This window comes from Thunnus maccoyii, chromosome 17 (genome assembly GCF_910596095.1).
Source record: "Thunnus maccoyii chromosome 17, fThuMac1.1, whole genome shotgun sequence".
Taxonomy (NCBI): Eukaryota; Metazoa; Chordata; class Actinopteri; order Scombriformes; family Scombridae; genus Thunnus; species Thunnus maccoyii.
The window spans coordinates 6851049-6868578 of record NC_056549.1 but is presented as its reverse complement, the minus strand read 5'-3'; the positions used below and the strand labels follow the sequence as shown (position 1 = coordinate 6868578).

The following is a 17530-nucleotide window of genomic DNA, read 5'->3' as shown; positions in this document are numbered from 1 at the left end:
AAACAATTAACCTATGAATCAAGGCAAGGTAGGCTTTTAGGCTTAATTTAAGAGGTCACAGGCCACAAAGGTTGGGAACCACTGGGCTAACTGACACTGACCCACTGACTGACTTTATACAGCTTTTATCAATGTTATCGTTTAACATTGACTTTCTCACCACATTAAAGCTTGACATATCTCATACTCTCACTGCAAATACTTTGTGTGGTTTAACAGCTTTAACCCACTGCTGCTATATCCAGTGGTGGAAGAAGTATTCTGATCCTTTACTTCACTGTTATTATCTTCTGCATTTAAGAGTTTTTATATCCCTTTCTCTTTTATTGATTTATTTTCTCTCAACTTTATTGCCAACAGTCAGACTTAAAAAACATTAACAAAACAAACCAAAGTATTAAGAACAAAAAGAGGAAACAAAGTGCCAGGGAATTCAATTATGACCATACAGTATATGTGCACTGAAGGCTTCAAGTTTCCACATCACACTTGTGTAAATTGAATATTGGACCAGGATTGGCTTTTAAACTACTTATGATGTCACAAATCATGCTTGAAGGCCCACCCCTTAAAATCAAATTTTCAATGAGCACGGAGAAACTTTCCACTTTCAGCAGATGAATGTGAAAACAGCCGTCTAGTGTGAAACTCTGCACATACATCATTCAGTGAAGCTTAAACATCCAACTGTAGGAACAAGAAGCAAAACATATTTTTGAGTAAAGGGAGACTTAGAAAAAAACAACAGAAGAACAAATTGTAGGAATGTTTACTTGCTGTTAGGTTCCTTCCTTTATATACATCAGAAAAGTAGACGAAACTTCATAAAACTTTACTTGGTTGTTATTAGTCCTTGCGATTAGATTTAAATTACATTTTAAATTACATATTGGTACGTTCAGGGTCTGTTCATTGGTAAAATTGCACATATTTCCGCAGTTGGTTTGCAGGTTCCCTCTCGCTTTTGTTTTGATTTTTACCCCGGAAATGTCGTCACAATAAGGGGCGGGGCATAACGTCACTATTAAACGCTCGCGTTGCTATTGGCTGAGCGCGACATTTCAAATTATGTAGGAACAACTGCAGTTCGGAGGTAAGAAACAAACCCGACGATCCCGGTTGGTTATCCGGCGAAATGCTTTGTAAAGTTTGATACATAAGCTGATAGGAAACAACACAAAAGTTAACTTATTATTTGTGATTTCAAAGGACTATTGTCAATCTCAGGAGAAATGGACGTCGCAACGTATTTACAGTAAGTCAATATTAATGGGTGCTAGCTTCCTTCTAGCGGTTCAGTTTAGCGGTACAAACATGAATGTGTAACTTATCTGAATTATAAGTATTTTTATAAAAGCTATACGTGCTAAACATGACGCTGTCTTACTTTAATGTGTGTATATTTATCCTTTTAGGTGTTTTCAAAGCAGTTTGAGCTCATACACAGGAGACGACCCTCTGGATCAATGGATCAAGTGAGTAACGTCACTTTGACTGCTTCAAGTTAGCCTTACCTGATGTTTTTATTTTAAAATCCTACTTATATAAAAGCACATAAGTAGTAGCAGCAGCAACAAGTAAATTAAAGTATTGCAGTAAAATAATTGGTTCCCTCTGAATGATGTATTGTTATTATATGACATTATTAGATTATTAATACCGAAGCATGAGTGACTAAACAGTTAGCTAGTTTAGTCCAGTGGTTCTCAACCTAGGGGTCGAGCCCCTCCAAATGGTCACCAGATAAATCTGAGGGGTCGTGAAAGTTATGATATAAAAATATGTTTTCAGTTTTTGGACTGTTTCTCTAATCTTTTGATTTTTGGTGTCACGTGACAGTACTTTGCGCAGCCCTACGTCACACTGTGTTGTGTTTCCACTTATTTTTTATTTCTTTGTTAATCCGTACCCTATACAGTTCTACGTGTCCTTGTTTTGTGCAGGTCATTGCACTTGAATAACACATGCACGATCAACAGCTGAGAGATCTGAAAGCACACCTTACTGTTCACTGTCCTAGGTTTGTGGAGTATATGGAGCAAAGATTACCTGCAGACTGTGGCAGCGGCATGTCGCAGGTGTTTGACAGTCTTGTGGAGAAATTTTTGGACGTTGAGCGATACGCAAATGACATCAGATACGTGAACCACTGCATCAAATGTGTAAGTCTGACTAAAACATCACATTATTACTCTGCATTCACGCTTGTCGGTAATATTACTTCTCAACTGTCCGTATTGTGGTTCAGGCTGTGGATCTGTGTCAGGCTGTAGCGCTCAAGGATTATCTGTATGATGTTATGATGTAAATAAAGATAAATAATGAATTCTATACATTCAGACATAGCAACTGTGGCAGTTTTGTCACTGTGGCTACATCACTGCTGTAGGAATACAGAAGAAACACTGTTAAACATGCTTTCGGTCACACAACCAGAATTGATTTTACACTGCAAATACCTTACATGAGTACTTATGGGTTTTAACTCTGCTTTACAGGCTAGTTATTATTCCGAGCCCATCGCACTGTATAATTACATCTTCAGTAAAGGCGTCGGCACCAGGACCGCAGCCCTCTACGTGGCCTGGGCGCAGCAGTTTGAACAGAAAGGACTAAATGATCAGGCTGATGTAGTGTACCAGAAAGCACTGGAAAACCAAGCCCAGCCAGCCGAGACCGTGCACCATGAATACAGGTAACAACATAGACTTACATGTAGATACACCTTTTAAACAAGAAACAAACTCTTTATTAAAACAAAGTTGCCAGTTATATATAAAAAACTGTTTCAAGTGTCCGAGAAACAAATGGAAGACGTTACTGTCTTATGTACACTTACTATTTACTAGGTGTTACACAGTTGTTTGAGTGTGTACTATACACTGTAATAGAACTGAAACTGTTAGTCGATTAGTTAATTGACAGAAAAACAATTGGCAACTACTTTGATAACAGATTAACTGTTGTAAATTTTCAAGGAAAGTGCAAAATATTCTACTGATTCAGCTTCAAAATTGTGCAGATATACTGCTCGTCTTTTGTCTTATGCAATAAGTGAACTGAATATCTTTGGCTTTTACTATATTCTGACATTTTATAGACCAAGAGTAATCAATAATGAAAATAATCATTAGTTACTCTCACTATGATTAAACAAAAACGATAATCTGATCTGCAGGCAGTTTCAAACGAGAACCAGAAGCCAGACAGCAGCAACAGGTAAGAGTTCATTCAACTTTGAATTGATTTAAAGCAGTGTTTCATCCCTGCCCTGCATGTTTTTAGATGTTTCCCTGCTCCAAAACACCTGATTCAAGTGAACGGATCATTATCAGGCTTCTGCAGAGCTTGATTTGAAATGATTTGATTGATTTGAATCAGTATGTTGGAAGAGGGAAACATCTAAAACATGCAGGGCAGAGACGCCCCAGGACCAAGATTGGAAAAACACTGATATATCATGTCAGATTCTAATTGTTTCACTTATTTATTTGTGAAGCAGGAGGTCGAAACCCTTTGCAGGACTCCCAGTTAACCAATCAGATGTCATCCCATAGAGAGCCCGCTGCTCAGAGCAAGGTTTGTGTGTGTGTGAGAGATATTTCCATAACAATATTTGAATAACTCTATTCTTGCTTTCTAAACCAACACATACACATTGTCCTCTGTTACAGGCGTCTGTGGATTGTGTGTCCAAATCACCTACATACACCATAATGTAAGTGTTTCAACTTTTTGTCGTTTTAACTTGTTTTCTGTGAGGAGGGTTTATGCTCCGGTGTCAGGGGGGATCGCAGAGGTCTCCTACAAGTTTCTAATGCTTTAGTTCAGACAGTATGGAGCAAAACAGGCTCGATCTTACAGTTACAGCAGATAAATTTAGTATTTTGTGAGGGTTTAAACCACAATCTATAGCACTGTAATGTTTTAAAATTGGGATGACAGGGAAGTATGAATCAACTCCCTGCCAAAAATTTGCAAATGAGAAGATCACATCAACACAACAGCAATCACTACGTGTAGCTCTATTTCTAAAAAATGAGCCACAAACATTCTTTTATTTAAAGTACATATAAAATATGAGCCTTGGTATTGTGATTTCATGCTATTACATCATTCATAACAGTATTGAGTTGCATCCTCCTGTGATCAGCTGATTATGCCGGTGACATCGGTTCAGTATTCGAGCTTTATGCTGTGTTCATGCCGAAATTAAATCATATATATACAAAAAAATTATAGGCTTTATGGCTTATTTTAATTTGCTTAATTGATTCTAATAATATATAGGCCTCGTAATGAGGCTGATATTTACCGTCAACAGCGACGGTTTCCTAGCGAACATGAACGTAGGATGTTATTTCACCAGTATGTAACAGTGGTTCGTATACTTAAAAAGCTATTAAAACTTTATTACCTTTTTTTTTGAATGTGTAAGATGCTTGGTAGCCAAAGGCCTGAGTGCGTCACAAAAGAATGACGCACGTTTGCTCTTTTATTACGATTAAAAATGAACACTATAAATATAAACGTCCGTAAGTGTTTTTAAAGCTCGTGAGTTGTCAGTAGATGGCGCACTTACCAACAAAGATAAGATGCTTTAAAGTATATTTTCGCATTTTTTTTCAAGCCAAAGCCATTAAATGTTTGATATTACTTAATTACTCACTATTAAAACTTGCATAACTTTATAATGTATTTTTAAAAGTATTAGTGTTAGTACTGTGAGAACTGTATTGTGCTTTGGAATGAAACGTGTCCACCTATCATATCGTTTAATCCATTTTTCTCCTCCACAGAGTCTCCCGCTCCGAGACTTCAGGGGCAACTTCCTCCAGTCAAGGCTTCAGCGTTCAGACCGTGTCGGCGTACATGACAGAAGAACTCGTGTGCGAAGGATCCGAATTATGCTTCGAGGAGGTCCGAGCGGAAAAGTACTTCTATAAGCTCAGAGAGAAGCAGGAACGGGAGAAGAGAGAAATCAGTAAGCCGATGGTTTTATAAATTCAATCGTAGTGGGAAAATAAGATAATTAAGGGGAAAAAAAGTTAATGAAGACTCACATGATGTCATAACATCTGGTTTTTGTTTTGCTTACAGCGGAGAAGAGACTAAGGGAGCAGGAGGAGGGCATCCTGAGCATTAAATGTAGGTTGGAGGAAATTAATCAGAATCTCGCAGCCTGTGGAGATTTAAGCAGCCAGCCTTCATCACAGAGGGTGAGATAAACCACTACAAATTAAATCCTGTGTTACACTACAATTACTGTCAAGTTACACTCCAAACACAACATCTATGTGGGAGTAAACATATGTGCGGGGTGTTTCATACAGTTAGGAGGGGGATTTTGTTAATGAGGCTGCAGCGATTTGGTTTGAATTGCATCAGGTGCTTGTAGACCCTGATATACCTGCTCACATTTCTATTTATACATTTGAAACAGGGCTGCAACTAACTGTTATTTTCATTATCCATTAATCTCTTTAAGTGTCATCAAATGCCTGTTTTTTTTTATTCAACCAGCTGTCCAAAATCCAAACATTGAATTTATTGTCAGACAAAACCAAGAACAGCAGCTGGAACTGGGAAACAGTTGGGATTTTCTACTTTTTAAAAACCAACTTAAACAATTTATCAAAATAGTTGCTGTTCTTTTCCCGTTGGTGGACAAATCTAGAGCTGCAACGATTCATCGACTAGTCGATCGACAAAAAATAAATTGGCAACTGTTTTGCCAATTAAATAATAATTCTTTAAGCAAAACCTGCAAAAAAAAAACTGTTTGCAGCTTCTCAAATGTGAGTATTTCAAGCTTCTCTATGTCCTACATGATCATAAACTGATGATCTTTAGACATTAGATGATGTCACCATGAGCTCTAAGAAATTTGTCAATTAATCAGGTTCTCAATTCATCTTCATGTCTATGAAATGTCTTAAAATGACTAAGGATTGCAGCTTTAATTGAAATATAACATTGAAAAAAGGGACGTAAAGTACTTTAGTGGGTCACTTTCAGTTGTTGAACCATATGGAAACAGCAGAACTTACATGAAACCACATCATTGTTTTCCACAGCTCTCTGCAGTAGAAACAGCTGCTAGTCTGAACCCTCATCCTACCCAGCAACCCTTCGGACGTCCTGGACCTTCAAACTATCCGAGCAGCAGGCACTCTCTCGGCTTGAGGTTACACACGGAGCCGACCTTCATTCAAAGGGCCAGCGCCGTCCCCGAACTTGTTCAACAGCACAGCCACACCAGGACACCGGACATAAACACTCTGAGCTCAGAGGTATCTTATCATCCCTCGGCGCTGTCTGACAGGAGCCTTCATTCGCCCAAAACAACCTCAGCGTCAACAGATCAAGCGTCCGTCATCCAGGCCTCATCAGCTCAGCTGCCTGTGAGCTTCGAGCAGATGAACCTGTCGCTCCACAGACCGGCTGGTATCTCCGCCGCGAACGCCGACGTTCCCTTCCAGGACGATCGACTTCAGCGCAGCAGCTTGGAGAACCGTCAACCCCAGGAGCACATCACCCCGCATCAGTGAGTCACTACATCTGAAGAAGCAGAAAAAGACAATACAGGAAATTTTAAATTCCTTACTCATCCATTTTATTTCCCCTCCAGGGATGTGAGTCTTCCAGCAGAGCCTGAGGAGAAACTTGATGGTGAGTAAACCTGTCGTTCACCTCTAAACTCTCTTTAATTGTAACTTTTTGTTTTCAAACCTCGTCTTTGTGTCTCTCTCAGTGTCACACGGAGGTACGGCCAACGTGTCTCACATCACTCCTAACAATTCACTGGGGTTTGTTCAGGCCACACCGTCAAGGGTGCTACCGTCACCCACTGTCAACACACGGGAAGCACTGGGTGAGCAGAAAGTGAAAAAATAGCGGTGAAGGATCTTTTTTACACTGTAGGGATGAGGATTTACAATCCCTGTTTATTCTCCACAACATTGCTTTTTTTTCTCACTTACAGTAGTTAAAAGTTCACCTGCAGACTGTTTATGGCACCTTGTAGCTCCACTATATCCTTCAGATTATTGTTGATATCTTGAACTGTGGTATTCACTTTATAATTCAGTAGATTTAAATATATCAAACCTCTCCAAAAATTTGATATTGACGATCAAGGTATAGACAGTCTCTGGGTCTGTCTAATACTAGTGATATAATGCATTTACTCAAGACATTTTGAGGTATTTCTATTCTATTCTACTTTATACTTCCACTCCACTACATTTCAGAGGGAAATATTGTACTTTTTATTGCACTATATTTATGATGGCTATAGTTACAAGCTACTTTTCAGAGGATTTGTGTTCTTGAGGATTTGAACACTTCAATAAAAAATACCTACATCTTTTGGTTTGTCTCCTAAGCTGACATATTTATGGATAAAAGGTTATTCATTTTTATCTAAAAGGAAAAAATTGCAACAAGAAAAGTGGAAAACAATGGAATGGACAAGTAATATAATAATATATGAAATTTGTAAAAAAGATATTGACAGAAATATGCACAAAAACACACTTGATACACATGTACCCTGATACGGCTTCAGTTTGTCCTACTATGCCTCACTAGTCCAGTTTCTGGTCGCGATTCACCAAGTTATGTTCCTACACAGTGAATAACATTGAGTCTCGTATCACCCAGGTGTGATCATGGACATGTTCCAGGCCCCGACTCTTACAGAAGACTTGTTCAACAACACGTCAGTGCTCCACACCGCTGAGGAGTTTGATGCTGGATCTCCAAGAAACGGTAAATAAGCTGTAAACAGGGGTGGATATTTATGATATTTATTAAATCTAATTGGTATGTGGAGACTTAGTGGCTTCAGACCACGATAAGAGGTCAAGAATGTTTTCCCGCCAAAAAGATTAATTTTGTTATTTCTCCACCAAAGAAAAAAAAGTTTATTTCTGTAGATGAAATTTATAGTTTGTTTACTAAAATGTTTTGCTGCTGTTTTCTGCCAGTTAACCAAATTCTTCTGGGTTTTTGTTTTTTTTATGATGTGAAGGAGGCGCCTCCTCGTTCACCAAACCTCCCACCACAACCCCGTTCACTATCTTCCAGGACAACAGTGACAAAGAAAACTGCAGGTAAATATGTATTCCAGGCCATCAGACAGCTAGAAACACATATTTCCATCCACGTTTTCAACTTGTGCATTAAAGAAAACCTGAGTCAAAACCTCGAGGGGGGGGAGTCAAAATATCACAAAAAGTGTCTGGATGAAAAGAAACTTCAAATAGACTTTGTGAATAAATAATGACGCACGTTTGTCTGTCTTATCCTGTTCAGTGCTGCTGCTCCTGCTGCGGCGGAGAAGCGTAAACCAATCAGAGCTCTGGCTGAAATCCCGCTGTCTAAACCAGACAAACCTAACGTGAGTATGAACAAAACCCGACATCACTTCATGGATGATGCTTTGATTTGAAAAGCAGCCTTATGAAGAACGTTATTTGTCCTACTGGGCGATAGATAGAAGAACTTTATATGAAAACAGAAGAAGAAACTTCTCTCCTCTCTTCACTTTAAGAATCTCCCAGTTAAACTTTCATTCAGATCAATATTTGAATCTGATCAGCTTCATAGTCGTGAATCAGGTGCTTCAGTAGCTGATGAAATACAACTGAATGTGTCAGATACATTTCATCTACATCAGGGCTGCAACTACTGATTTATTTTCATTATCAATTAATCTGCTGCAGCCTGTTGCACCAACTGTGTGTAAATTCAAACTTGGTGTGATTTATGTATTAATAAATGTAAATCATAACATGTCACATAACTCACTGATGGTAAAACTGCAGTTTTTCTGCCACACATCATCATTTTCTCACTAATTGATCCCATTTCACAACACAGTAATCCAGTAGAGACCTAATTTATTGATATATTTAAATGTCGATCTAGCTTACTAACAATATGCTATGATGCCAACTTACACATAGCTGGTACAACTCAGAGCTGATTATTTTCTTTATTAATCGTCTATAAAATGTCAGAAAATATTGAAAAATTACTGTTACAATTTGCCGAAGTCAAAAGTGACATCTTCAAATGTCTAATTTTGTCTGCCCCAAAGGTCCAAAACCCAAAGATATTCAGTTTACCATCATGTATGACGGAATTGAAAACTATCAAAACAGTTGCCATTTAATTTTCTGCTGATTGACTAATCGTTGCAGCTCCATGTTCATGTATGATGCTGCTCGGCTCATTTTCAGGTTGTGAACATTTAAAAACTGTCGAGTTTCTGCTTCTCAGGCAACAAAATCTGATTAGAAATCTTGTCGAGTTGTTGTTGTTTTTAGCCTTTTAGTTACTGCAGACGATGAAAGGTAAACCTGATGAGATCGGATTTGAGTTTGACAAAATGCGTTCGAACCCCCGTGCCTACAGGAGACTCCTTCATATCTGATGCCGGACGAGAGCACCATGTGGGGAGCTCGCTACAACTCCCTCAACTCGCTGGCTGCTTGTCCCAACAGCACCACAGACTTCGCCATGTTGGCCCAGTTTGTTTCCACTCCGTTCACACACAAAACTCCTTCCAGCAGCAACTTTTACCAGGATCAAGGTAAAGAACTTTGACTCACACACTCTAACTATTTTCAACATGTGTTTTTTTTCTGTGTCTGGAAAGTCATTAATTCAAGAATGATTTCCTTTTTTCTCTCCAGAGAACAACTGCGATAGCGGAGACGCTGATGATGACGCCTTTATCAGACGTCAAACCAAGAAACTCAGGTAACTAATCTGTCTTTACTCACTTCTCAGCCTCTTTACTCCAGCGTGGCTTGTTTTAGTTTATTATTGTGTTTTGTGAGTGAAGCACTTTGTAATTTTGTTTGGAAAAGTTAAATTATTTTGGCGGGGAACATCCTGGGTCCAAGTTCCTGGATGTTTAGAGTCTTAAATGTGTGGATTTGCCCCTTTTTCTCTGTTTTTATATTGTTGTAAATTGAACATCTTTGGGTTTTGGACAGTTTCTAGGGAATTGTGATGAGCATTTTTCACTAAATTGAATATATTTGTAGGTCTCCTACTCGATATAAAGGCCACGCAAAGTATAGATACAATGATGTAATTGATTAGTTGTTTGGTCTATAAAATGTCGGTCACTGTTTCCCAAAGCCCATGATGACGTCCTCAAATGTCTTGTTCTGTCTCAACCAACAGACCACAAACCAAAGATATTCAGTTTACTGTCAGAGGACTAAAGATATCAGAAAATATTCACATTTAACAAGCTGGAATCAGAGAATTTGGACGCGTTTTCATTTAAAAAAAATACTCAAAACAATCATCTGTTTGTTTCATTCTCATATGTCTCCATCGCCTCACGCAGCCCCATCATGGAGTACAGTCCTCCTGATGAGACGGGCGTCAGTCAGCTCGTCCCCTCAACAGCGACACAAGGCACCATCGTGGGTGAAGGGCTCGCCGCAGCTCAACACTGCTTGACCACCTCCTCCATCACCATGGCGCAGCCTCCTCCTCCAGCTGTTCTGTCCTTCAGAGACCAGACACTCTGTCCCACCAACTCGTCCATCGCCAGGACAACAGGACCCGGCTGGGAAGTGTACACGAGCCCTGAGCAGCCTCCTAAACCGGCCTCTCTGACCTCGCATAACCCTGAGAGTTCAGTCAGACCCAGTAGTGAACCTTTTACAATCATGGAAGATTTAGATAAACCCACCAGCCCAGAACGTGCCCGCAAACCAGCCTATGATGTTCCCATGAGCCCAGAGTGCGCTCCCAAACCAGACTGGCTGATTGTCAGAAGCCCTGAGGTCAGAGGCGAGCTGGACTTGGACGCCTTCCTGAGTCCATGCAGGCTCAAGAAAGCAGACACCGTCCCCACCGAGAGCCTGGACATCCCCATGAGTCCGCAGCAGCAGCAGCCGCAGCTCTGTGCCGATGTGCCCATGAGCCCGGTACAGCCACAGTTCAGCACTGTGGACGAACCCATGATGAGTCCAGGCAGAGGCCTGAGTCTCCGCGCTGACGTTTCCATGAACCCAACAACACCCAGGGCAGCCAGGACGGGAAGCACCCAGCAGGTGTCCGACCCCTGGGACAATGCACTGATCTCTAATCTGCTGTCAACACTGTCCCCGCCTCTCACCTCTCACCCTCACTGCATCACCTGGCAGTGCAGCATACCCAACATCACCCCCAAGATGACCATCAGCATGGGTAAGGAGGAGAGCTGTTAGTTAGGGACCGAGCCCAAAAGGCAGAGCCTAAGGGCGAGGACCCTATTGTTTTTCATGTGTTTCTTTCTTTCTTTATTATTACGCCACTTAAACCCTAAATTTGACCCCTTAAACATACTCAAAAACTGACCAAATTTGGCATGCACATCAAGTCTGGTTAAAAAAAAATTGATAAAATGTAAAAATTAACCCCTAAAGTGCTAAAATGTGCTCACTAGCGCCACCTATGCAACTAAAATGGCCACCATGGTCCGTAGGAATGTCGTAGAGAGATCAAACCAAAACTCAATTATTTGTCCCATCAAGACCTACGAATCATACGCTGACACCCCTGACCTAAATCTAACAGGAAGTCTCACTTTCAAAATAAGACTTTGCCCCAACTTTGGACTCCGAACAAACGCTATCTCCTCCGATGGCGTTAATGGTATCAGCTTCAAACTTTAATACATGACTTATGACACTGTGCTGAAAAAAAGTTGTAAAACTTTGTAATAACTCGAATGGTTTGGATTTTATAAGCCCTCAAAGTTGTAGTGCCACATCACACCTTACAATGTAAAACAATGGGGAGGCAATCTATGGGCATGAACTTTGTGTCAAACAGAGGCTTCTGATGTCTAAACTATAAGTCTGACCACTTTCAAACCTGTATCAATGGATTCGCAACAAAGTTTCCTACAAAAATATGATTTTTAATGTAAGATTTGGCCAAAGTCATGGGATTTATGAAGATATTTCACAAGAAGCGTACTCTAAAATCCTCCTCTCCAACTGCTCCTGGTGATGTCACTCCCTCAGTGCTGTGAAACATTCCGCAATACACACTCATTATAAAATCACAGGAGGAGCAAGAAAAGACTTTAAAACTCACACTCTAATATCTCAAAAACAATAAAAGATAGAAAACACATGTAAATTCAAGATTTGTAGGTCAAAGTCTCGTGATTCATTTAAAGTTCAAATGAAGTTTGTATCTTAAACTATGTGGAAACAGTAAATGTTCAAAAAGGTGTGGGTTAGATCACACTCTCCATTCAAATATATGAGTATTTTTCTGTGTCCAGCTGCAGTTACTTATTGTCTCTACACACCTGACAGTACACATGTCAATCAAACTTTCAAAATAAAAGCACACCACACTTGTAAGAAATATCCCTCACGGGCCAGAGTGCGAGGTCCTGACCAACGCTGCTTACAGCTTTAATTTTATTCATTATTTTCTCAAAGAAATATTTCAGCAGTTTGGGAAATGTGCTTATTTGCCTTCTTAGATGAGATCGATACCGCTCATGTTTTGTGTCGGATGTCGGATGTGTGTTGATTTGAAGACGTTCGGCTTCTTACAGGAAAGGCGTCCCTGCGAGTAGACTGCGTCCTCGGAGAAGGTGCTTTCGCCACCGTTTACCAGGCGACTGACCCCATGACATCAGAGAAGATGGTTTTGAAGGTAAGACGGCGGCGATTGTAGATAAAGACTCTGTGACATCAGCTCTCTGTACGTGAATACAGTATCTCCATTAGTCAGTCACACAGCGTTCCCCTTCATAAACCATAGACATAATGTAATCAAGCAGCAGATTGTATCTCTAAAGGTTTATTCATGTTCTGGCAGACAGTAAACATCTGTGAGATCATAAAAATAACATAATAATGAAGGTACAGTATGGCCCACTGCTAGATAACAGCTAAAATAACAGGTTTGTAACATACAGCGTCCTACGTTCAAAGACGGGTATAAAAAAGACCTTACTGTCCTTTTGGAAGGGCTAAGACACCCAGATCTTCAAGATGAGATGTCTAAGAGAAGTCTGTTACAAAAAGAGGATCTGTGTTAAAATGCATCTGCAGCTAAGTTGGAAAGATTTATGATTCTTGTTGAATTTTAATAAAAACAGAACTGTATTTCCTTTGTATTAAATATTATTCTCTGTAACATAAAATGCTTCATAGATATTATTTTCTCAAGTGCTGTAAGTCTAAATTTTATAAGCTTAAAAGCAGACAGGTGTTAAGTGTCTGGTTCCAACATGTTCAGTGAGCTTTTTGTTGTTTCTCTTGTATCAAACGCAGGTTCAGAAACCAGCGAATCCCTGGGAGTTCTACATCAACACTCAGCTGGACGCCCGGCTGCAGCCCGGCATCCGTCACCTCTACAGCAGCACCCACTCCGCTCACTTCTTCAACAACGGCAGCGTGCTGCTCGGCAAGCTGCACAACTACGGCACTCTGCTGGTGCGGTTCGCAGTGATAATTTATCACCTCAGAGACTCTCTGATGTGTTCCTGCATGTGTTGCAATAACATGAAACAAATATAGAGGGTTGTCTATAGCTTTTGACTAAAAAAACGTTTCTGTGGCTCCTCTTTCAGAACGCAGTGAACATCTATAAAACCCTGAGCGATAAGGTGATGCCTCAGCCTCTGGTCATGTACTTCACCATCTGTATTCTGCACATGGTGGAGCAGCTGCACAGCATCCGAATCATCCACGCTGACGTCAAACCTGACAACTTTATGCTGGGAGAGAGGTAACCTTTCAACAAACAACATATTACAGTAAAATTCCCCATTTTAAACCACATAGTTTGTTGAAACTTGGTGGTTGCAACCTGAACTAGTAACATTACTTTAAGCTACACTGCCTTCACAGTGGAGTGTTTTGCTCCGTCAGCGCAAGGTTTTTAACGAACATTACAACAAAAATGATTCTATTTCTTTACCCACACCTATGACTAATGAAACAAATTAGTCACTGACTATTTTGATAATTGTAAGTCAACAAAAAAAGTCAAAGATTTGCTGGTTCCAACATCTCCAAGTGAGGATTTGCTGCTTTTCTGTGTTTTTCATTATCACTGTAAATGACATAAAAACTTTATATCTTTGAGTTTTGAACTGTCGGTTGGACAAAACAAGCAAATTAAAGATGTCACATTAGGCTCTAGGAAGTTGTGACAGGCATTTAATGGTTTTCTGACATTTAATAGACTAATGTAATTGAGATATTCCATGATAATGAAAAAGATAGTTGCAGCCTTACTGTCCAAGCAGCAACATTTTATCCAACTATGGACGTCCTCCATGTCTTAAAATGTCCTTGTAACTCCTTGAAAATACGAAACAACAGTCATTAAGTATAGAAGTTTTCGCTGCTGTTTAATTGTTACCACAAAGTGTAATCTCTACAGAGTAATAACCGGTTTTCCCTTTTAAAATCACTAAGCAGAGGTGGTTAAAATCAGAAGTCTTTTGAATGTTTTCCACGCTCTCTGCCTTCAGTCTACAGATAAAAACAGTCGGCTGGACATGACGACAGAAACGATCCGCTGGAACAAATCATCATCTTCACTGTTGTTGTGTTTCAGGTTCTTGGAGAACAATTGCTTCGATTCGGAGAGCGTGGACCACGGCCTCGTCCTGATCGACCTCGGACAGAGCATCGACATGGAGCTCTTCCCAGAAGGCACCGCTTTCACCGCCAAGTGTTTGACGTCAGGCTTCCAATGTACCGAGATGCTCAGCGGGAAACCGTGGAACTATCAGGTGAGGACACACAGCATGAATGGAAACTCCTGTAATTATATAATACAGTACTATAATCTTATGTATTTGACACTTCCATGTAATTGTATGTATCATCACGTGTCCTCTGTCTTGTGCGGCCTAGACGGACTACTTTGGAATCGCAGGGACGGTCTACTGCATGCTGTTTGGGACGTACATGGAGGTCGTTAACGAAGACGGCGTGTGGAAGACAAACGGTGTATTTAGAAGGTAATCCCAAAGACTTTCTCAAGCTTAAAGTGTCATGTAATGTAATTTATTTATATATATATATAGAGAGAGAGAGACAGAGTGAGGGGGGTTGGTATAACATGACAGGGAGTGATGTGGAAAAATGCAGCAGACTTCTGCTCCAAGTTCAAAGTATTTACCACCAAAATAGCCTATGATTATATATAGCAGTTATTCAGCTTTTTTTGCAAAATCATCATTCAACGCCTGATATGTTATTCCTCTATGCTGTAGACCTCCGTTGTTGTCCAAAAACTATTAAAACCTCTTGACTATGAACTACATTGTACACTATTGTGCAAAAGGCTAAACCACTTTAGATGTTTAGATTCTTATCCGTAATGCAACACCATCAGGGAGGCGTCTGATTGGTCCCAAATGTATTCTGCAGCATGACAATGATGCAGCATGACAATGACGCTTAAATCCACATAAGAACTGTGGCAACTTCTCAAAGATGCAGGAACAACCGACCTGCCAAGTACCTGAAAAACTGTGCAGGACTCCTTGTTCTTCTTGCTGTTTGGGGGTCATTGTCATGCTGCAGAATACATTTGGGACCAATCAGACACCTCCCTGATGGTGTTGCATAATGGATAAGAATCTAAACATCTGAAGTGGTTAAGCCTTTTGCACAATAGTGTACAATGTAGTACAAAGTCAAGAGGTTTGCATAGTTTTTGGACAACAATATATCAGGCTTTGGATACACACATAATACTTGTTAGATCAGTCCATTGTTGGTTTGGCTCACCCTTAGCCTTACCTTTTAATCTGAATCAACATGTCTGCAAAACAGGTTCAACAAAAACTGAACTTTATAACCTTCATGAAGATTTATTGCGGGACTGTTGTATTAGACTCACTGTCACTTTTTCAAACCACATGAGTCTTAAGGCTGGAGCAAAATAAAGAATCAAAATGAGATCAGGAACAGAAGATTAGACTTTCAAATGATGCAGCTGTGCTCTCTTCGGCCAGATGTGTGAACAACCTCTAACAGCCAGGATCTTGTGTCTCTCTTTTTCCGTCTCTGTTGCACAGAAACCCCCACAGCGACTTGTGGCTAGAGTTCTTCCACACGATGCTGAACGTACCGGACTGCGGTTCTCTGCCGAGCCTGCAGAGCCTCCGCTGCAAACTGACGTCCGTCCTGCAGCAGAACTACAGCAGCAAGCTGCCGACGCTGAAGAGGCGCCTGGTGGTGCTGCTGCTGGAGAGTCGCAAGGCATCTCGCAGATGACGACACCAACACTGACAGATCTCACTTTTCTTATCTTTCTCCTCTCCTCTTCACTCCCTTATCCTTCTTTTAATCTTATTCAAACAGAGAATAAAATGTGTGTTGCTTTGTAGATTATTTGTTTAGTGCGGTTAGATTTATTGAATCTAGTCCGCACAGATATTAGTTATTATTATTTGATTCAACAGTTTCCATTTCTTCTGAATTTGTTTAGTTGTGATTTGATGTATTCAGAAATTTTTCGTAAGCATGTTTTCTGTACAAAAAGAGCTCATGTTTGCATGTTTTTAAATTGAGTTTTATATTTGTGCTTTCCATAAAAAGGAAACTGAACAGATTATTTTGCCATTTTCTTTTTTTTCTTCTCACACACATACAGACACATATACATACACATATACAGTACCAGTCAAAAGTTTGGACACACTTTATCATTCAAGGCACTGGGAACCAAACTTTTGACTGGTGCTGCATAGTATTAAATATGTGTTCTCAGCCAGTAAGTAACATGAAATGGTCGTACAAAAATGTCAGATAATTTGAAAGAATTCAGAAAAATATGTCTCCATTACATCATTTGTCCCATTCAGTGTATATGTTCATCACAATTATTTAATAACCACATGTACAGTGCAAAAACAAAGCAATAATGTGTAGGATTTGAAATCTTCTGACTTTGGTGCCATCTGGTGGCTTATCACAAATGATACAGTGACAGACAGTTGTATCAGAATATATCTGACATTGATTCCTCATTTACATTTTACGACATCGCCAGTTTAATGCATGTTGGGTGGATTAGAGCTAAATGCTAACATCAGCATGCTAACATATTCACAATGGAGAAATAAAAACTTTGACCTGCTGCTGGTGCTAGAGGAAACTTCATTGGGATTCATCCTCTGTGGACCTTCAATGTCTGCACAAAATTTCGTCACAATCCACCCAATAGTTGTCAAGACCTGTCGCTAAAAGCAGGAATTATCAAACTGCTGGTGGTACTAGAGGAAATGTCATGTATTTGCCTATATAACTTTCCCAAAACAGAACTTGTATTGTTTGGGTTTTTTGTGGCAACACTATAAAGCATTAAAGGACAACCGATTTATATAAATTGGTTTATATAAATCCATCTAAGAAGCATTAGAGGCCAGCAGGTGTAAATGCATCCATCTGACACATACTTAGTCACATACTTACTCCATATTGTAATTCATTATCTGTTTATGCACCAAGAGGAGTTGGTT

General features: G+C 39.9%; 1 protein-coding gene across 4 annotated transcripts; it reads left to right on the top strand.

Moving 5' to 3' along the window:
- The first annotated feature begins 714 nt into the window (after positions 1–714).
- Positions 715–16620, top strand: bub1 (BUB1 mitotic checkpoint serine/threonine kinase). 4 transcript variants are annotated; one of them, XM_042391173.1, is made up of 25 exons: positions 715–1093; positions 1210–1255; positions 1416–1475; positions 2021–2162; positions 2499–2695; positions 3179–3219; positions 3500–3579; positions 3675–3718; positions 4800–4984; positions 5101–5219; positions 6078–6547; positions 6632–6672; positions 6755–6874; positions 7666–7773; positions 8036–8117; positions 8320–8404; positions 9424–9601; positions 9705–9771; positions 10373–11223; positions 12593–12693; positions 13317–13478; positions 13616–13773; positions 14611–14788; positions 14913–15019; positions 16085–16620. In XM_042391173.1, exons 2-25 carry the CDS (start codon positions 1233–1235, stop codon positions 16281–16283), a joined length of 3798 nt encoding a protein of 1265 aa, XP_042247107.1. In that variant the 5' UTR covers positions 715–1093; positions 1210–1232; the 3' UTR covers positions 16284–16620. The 4 variants fall into 4 exon arrangements, with proteins under 4 accessions (XP_042247107.1, XP_042247108.1, XP_042247106.1 ...); XM_042391174.1 differs by lacking the exon at positions 715–1093 and having other exon boundaries at positions 1100–1255; positions 3503–3579; XM_042391172.1 differs by lacking the exon at positions 715–1093 and having other exon boundaries at positions 1100–1255.
- Positions 16621–17530: the final 910 nt, after the last annotated feature.

Bases quoted from the DNA above. Each gene is read 5' to 3' on its own strand.
- bub1 (XM_042391173.1), top strand. From the start codon at position 1,233: ATGGACGTCGCAACGTATTTACA. The intron at 5,220-6,077 runs GTGAGATAAACC...TGTTTTCCACAG, and splicing joins GCCAGCCTTCATCACAGAGG to CTCTCTGCAGTAGAAACAGC. The intron at 7,774-8,035 runs GTAAATAAGCTG...TATGATGTGAAG, and splicing joins TGCTGGATCTCCAAGAAACG to GAGGCGCCTCCTCGTTCACC.